The sequence below is a fragment of the Alosa sapidissima genome, chromosome 12 (genome assembly GCF_018492685.1).
Source record: "Alosa sapidissima isolate fAloSap1 chromosome 12, fAloSap1.pri, whole genome shotgun sequence".
In the NCBI taxonomy this organism is placed as follows: Eukaryota; Metazoa; Chordata; class Actinopteri; order Clupeiformes; family Clupeidae; genus Alosa; species Alosa sapidissima.
The window spans coordinates 7,474,785-7,480,389 of NC_055968.1; the positions used below are offsets into that span (position 1 = coordinate 7,474,785).

General features: G+C 39.3%; 1 protein-coding gene across 1 annotated transcript; it reads right to left on the minus strand.

Annotated features, from left to right (window-relative positions):
• Positions 1-1,443: 1,443 nt before the first annotated feature.
• Positions 1,444-4,753, minus strand: LOC121677814. The gene is made up of 3 exons (XM_042056837.1): positions 4,562-4,753; positions 3,222-3,279; positions 1,444-2,839 (listed from the first exon to the last, which is right to left on the minus strand). Exons 1-3 carry the CDS (start codon positions 4,727-4,729, stop codon positions 2,418-2,420), a joined length of 648 nt encoding a protein of 215 aa, XP_041912771.1. The 5' UTR covers positions 4,730-4,753; the 3' UTR covers positions 1,444-2,417.
• Positions 4,754-5,605: the final 852 nt, after the last annotated feature.

Genomic DNA, 5,605 nt, shown 5'->3' on the forward strand with positions numbered 1-5,605 from the left:
CCGCTCGCTCTTCCTGCTGTACTGTATGTGCATGAGGCTGACCTTCACCCTACCACTGCCTTTACTAACACAAGATGACATGCCACTTCCTAGCCCAGCCCAACCAGATGCAATGCAACTAATGCAACTTATGTCATTCTGATGTCACTGCTCCTGAATCAGAATCAGAATCAGCTTTATTGGCCAGGTTTGTGTACAAAAAACAAGGAATTTGACTCCGGTTAATCTTTAAGTACAACATTCACATAACACATAAGGATACAAAAAAATTAAAAAACATAAAGGAGTAAAAAGAATAAAAACAGAACAGTAAGAATAGAATGAAGGCAGTAGAATATGTCTATGTATGAGAATAGATACAGTATGTACATTTGCAAATAAATAAATAGATAGACACTATGGACTATTTAAAAGTTGTTGTAGTAGTCAAGAATGAGGCTTTGAATCTTCTCGTGGATGTGGTAGATGGACAGGGCTCTTTCTACTATTTTATGCGGGATTGAGCCATAGGCATGGGAAAGGTCCAGCCACAACACTGCCAACTGCCCAGGTCTCTCTGATCAGCTGGGTTAGTTTAACACTCAAGTAAAGTACGTAAGAAAGTGATTATATAGACAGAAAATATCATTTGAAAGTAATATAATGATATAACACCCAAAACTTGATTGATTAACAAAATGTAAGTTAGAAGGGTAGAGAGCAGCTTTACTGCTTGGCCCCTAGTAAAAGAGAAGGTAGAAACACAAAAAGAGAAGGAAGAAACACATTGGGTGCACTCACATCTGTTTGGCCCCTATGATGAAAATAACTAAAGGTAGAAATACAGTGATTGCCCAATGCCTATACGCAGCATTCTGCTTGGCCCCCCACTAAAGGTGATAAACTTTGTCATGTGTAAAGGCAAAAATACAATGGAATGAATAATAAGTAAAGGTAGAAACACACTGGAGTGCTACAAAATTATGCAAAGTTATATTACGTTGGTGGCTGTTACAGTAGTAGACACAGCGAGAGGAAGGGAGGAGAGAGGTTCAGAAAGAGAGAGGGGGGCAGTGAATGAGAGACAGTGGTAGGAGAGAGAAATGGAGATATACCAAGAGAAGACCTACAGAAGGATAACAATGATACTGAGAGATAGTACAAAGAGCAGGGAACCAGAGGGGGAAACACGGACACTGTTTATGAGTTCTTTATCTAAGGGTTTTAGTGCCACTGCAACTTTCACTGTACACTGTACAACTGGAATAAAACGGTCCAAAGTGAACAAGACATTGAAAGGATGAAAATGTCTACTAATCAGAAATTAAAGATGGCAAGAAAGTAACATATTTCAATAGTAGTCAAAATTTTTATTTTATTCTACACATCTTTTGAAATACATATATAAAAAGGCTATAAATAGATCATATATATATATATATATAGTATATAATAAACACATTGTAACAAAACAAGACTGAGCAATTTTGTGTGCACATGATCACAAAAAGGATTATTCACAGCGATTTTCTTTTACAGACATTCATCAGTCGATACCAATTTCACCTGAGGCACAAGAGGCATCTGCGATTTGAAGCTAGGTTTACAAAAGATAAAAATGGCACACTGAAATAAATGTAAAAAAAAGACAGCATCGAACTTTGCCAAAAACGCATTTGATGCAACGAGTTTAGTATTTTTATTCTTCATCTTACTCCTCTTTGCTTTAATATACATTCATTCATACAAAGTACAGTAATTTCCTGTGTATTAGCCGCTTTGTGTATCAACCACAGGGCAGTGTTTTATATTAAAACCTATATATTAATACCATATTAACTACCCCCGTGTATTAACCTCATAGCTAAAGAATTTTGCAAATTCAACGTATAAACCTCGGCTAATAGTTGGGAAATTACGGTCAATTCTTTAGTACTCTCTAACATTCTGCAAAAACATACATTCTTTTTTTCATTTAACCTTTATATACCATTAAAGTATAGCAAGGGAAATAGAAACATACCACCCTGTGTATCAGTATAACAGTATACGGTGTAAAATCTCCTGCCTTTGCTATGTGTCAGTTGCAGTTGGGGTTATAACATCCCTGAAAAAGTCATGAATATGATCCTGTATGGTTATTCATATCTTACCCACTGAAAAAAAAAAAACAGTTTACCAGAGACAAAAACAAGACCTACAAATATTTCCAGTAAAAACATCAGCAATATCTTCTTGTTTTGACTGACACATCCGCTGGTACCATTGACCAAAGCACCAGTAGAAAGACACCTGTAATTACCACTCAGTAGTTCACTGTGGATCTAGGTATTCATGGAAGTGTATCCCAACTTGCCAGTGTATCTGAATTCATTGTCCTCCCCTTCACATCGTAATGTTGTTGACCCGTTTGCGGGGTCTGGCTCTAAATGTCTGGCTTAGTCATTGTATTGTATGCGTGGGCAAACACTGCCAAGCAAGAAGTTAAGTCCCAGACAGAATTCTCCAACAACTCGACAGTTTAGTTCATCTTGAATACAGTCAACGTAAACAGATATGTCGTCGTCTTTATTTAGGTTGATGATCCTGTGTTTCCAAGTGGTCTTGTCTGAGGTATTAAAGGGGATGGAGGCTAAGACTCTCGCCTCTCTGTTGACCACTGTGAGGTTGAAGACTTCTTCTACATAGTTTTCATCAAAATGTTCGATGTATGGGTAGAGAATGTATGGTCCCTGACAGCCAACTTTGATGTCACTGCCATTGACTTTGATGTTCCTAATTTCCTTTATTGAGTACATCAGAGTGAAATTCAGCAGGCCCTGTTTGACATTACTCCATTGTATGGTATTTGGCTTGATCCCTGTTTATAAAGGAAGAGAATATTGAGAGTGAGACAAGCCCATCCATTCAAATGACTTTGAGATTAATTTAAGAAAATCTGTGTTAATCACAATAGTAGCACACTCCTGTATATCACAACCTGGTACCACCTAAGGGACAAGGTTTTATCCAAGTAATAAGTAATACAGTATATGCTAGTCATGTCATGTTATTTGCCATGTATTAGTGTGCATTCTACATGCATTGATGTCTAAAATGTTTGTACACAAAAATGCCAATAACTAAATTATGTATCTTTAAATTTGATGGCAACTATTTGCTAGCACATATACTTCAACAGCTGACCTGCAGGTCAGATAGATGAGAGAATATTCATAGGCACCACTGGGAAGTAACCATACCTCCTCTGTTCCCCAGCTGGAGGATTATACCAGTATTAGTGTCAGTTGGTTGTGGCTCCTGTGGGAAATTTACAGTTCAGTAACAGTTGGTCAAAATCCTTTTTTTACTCAGATAGGACAATGAAGAGAGTGAAAAGAAGCAGGTGGGAGAGAGAGATGGGGTGGTATCAGGAAATGACCAGGGCCGGACTCGAACCCCAGTCCCTGTGGGCACGTGGACCTGAGTGTGGTATGGGCGCTGCGCTTTGTTTTTTATGAATGCAGCAACGCCACGCGTGCACACACAAGACGCACACACACACACGTCTCTCTCTCTCTCTCTCTCTCTCTCTCTCTCTCACACACACTCACACTCTCACACACACACACACACACACACACACACATACACACACGGTAGTGAGCACACAGGGGTGGAACAGTAGGAGGTTAGATGCCTTGCTCAAAGGCACTTAAGTCATGGAGTCAAGGAGATTTAAATCTCAATTGGACTCACCTAGTTAAATAAAGGGATCAATTACATGACAAAAGTGTCTTTATCCTATAAATCCTGCCTGAAGGCATTAATGGTAAGACCAAAATACTGAATGCTCCAATGATCAAAGCAATGGCAAAACACATGCAAATACATACATGTAATCTGATTGCCTGTTATAGGAATAGGCTGTGTGTAATTGTAGCAGTGCCCATGAACATATGCCTACTGAACAGCTGCACTTGAACGCTGAGCATGAGAGTAAAAAGGTTACCACCAGAAAGACTAAGGTAAATATTCTCCTACTGTACGCAACAAATTCAATAAAAAATCATAGACTGTAACGATCATGCGGCAAAAATTACACCTGTATGAAGTGGTTACACATACAGTCTCACCTCGATTTCTAAAAAGGGTTAGCCTGCTATGCAGCGCCCTCCACTGGCGATAGAGAACAATTAGGCTACAAATGCTTTCATGAGTCCTGCTCCCACGCACAGATGCATCTTGTTCGCAATACAGTAGGCTAACATTTTTCTACCATGACGATATATCCAAGTAAATTCAATTTGAAATTCAAATTGCGATTAACCTCCTAAGATTCAGGTGTGATTGTTCTGTTAGCTAAACGCTCTCAACATCGGCGAGTTGGAAATAGGCAAAAAAAAAAAAAACAGAACAGAAAAAAAAGTGTCATTTCAGGTTGAGGAAGTCTAACCTTCGTATCCTTCTAGGCTACCATTGATAAATAACCTAATAAAAATCGGTGATGTGATAAGTCTTTAAGCCTCCATTAAATTGTATAGCCTACTCGTTTAAATTCAACATTTGCGCCACATGACAAAGATCGCATTGCCTAGCCTACCTCAGGGGGGAATCTGAAGTTGGTGGAGCTGAAGAACAAGATCAGGCATGTCGCAATCAGGAGGGTGTGAAACGTCAACACCATCAAAGTAACGCAACTCCACCTGCTACTAGCTTTCCCAATCGGCCCGGTACTTTGCCTCTCCTCGTCTGTCTTTAGGCTGCCCATCCTGTAGTAATGAATACAGATTTGGAGCACGCACTTAAATAGTCTAGCCCACGAGTGGAATCAAGAGGTGGGGGTGGATCGAAAGAGCAAAGAAAAATACCCATCAGAAGTTTGTAGGTACCAGGACTGCACAAGTCATTGATGTTTCTGCCAAGAATAAATACAGAAGCAGGCGAGACTAGATAGGCCTATAGCCCACTCTCTATTACATAGCTTAGTCTATAATTTATGGTCGATGCATATATTGCTTATAGTGTTTTAATACAGTCATACGTTTTCGGGGTAGTTGAGACTCAATACCACACTTTAGATCATAAAAACTCTAATTTTAGCATAATGGCTATGACAGATAAACATGTAGGCTACAAAACTTAATTTATCTGCAGGTCAAAACAGTACATCTGTAACTGGAGGGATTTTGTCTACCAGTAGCCTATTTCAAGTTGGTGTGCTACACTGATCCCGAGTATTCATATAGTTGTCTGACACTAAAGGTAAGGAGCCCAGCAGAACAACTGCTATGGAGATTCTTGGTGTAGAGAACTGTGGAATACATTTTCATGCAGTGGCGCTCATGCCCGTTCCTGTGAAAAAGTGCCATAAAGACAACCAACTGTGCACCTGTTTATGTAAAGCAAAGATATATATTTTATTTAAAACTTGAGTTATGAAATTTCTTGCTGCTCTCTTAAAAACAAGTACTTACAAGACAAACAATATTTTAATTAATTTTATATAGATATATTGCGGGAGTCCCACAAGTCATGTCTTTCTTCTGCTCCCCTACACACATCATGTTTTCCCCCATAGCCGTGGGAAGTGGGGGTGCGGTAGCACCCCCTGCAGGAAAACACGGGTATGTGTCATACCACTCAC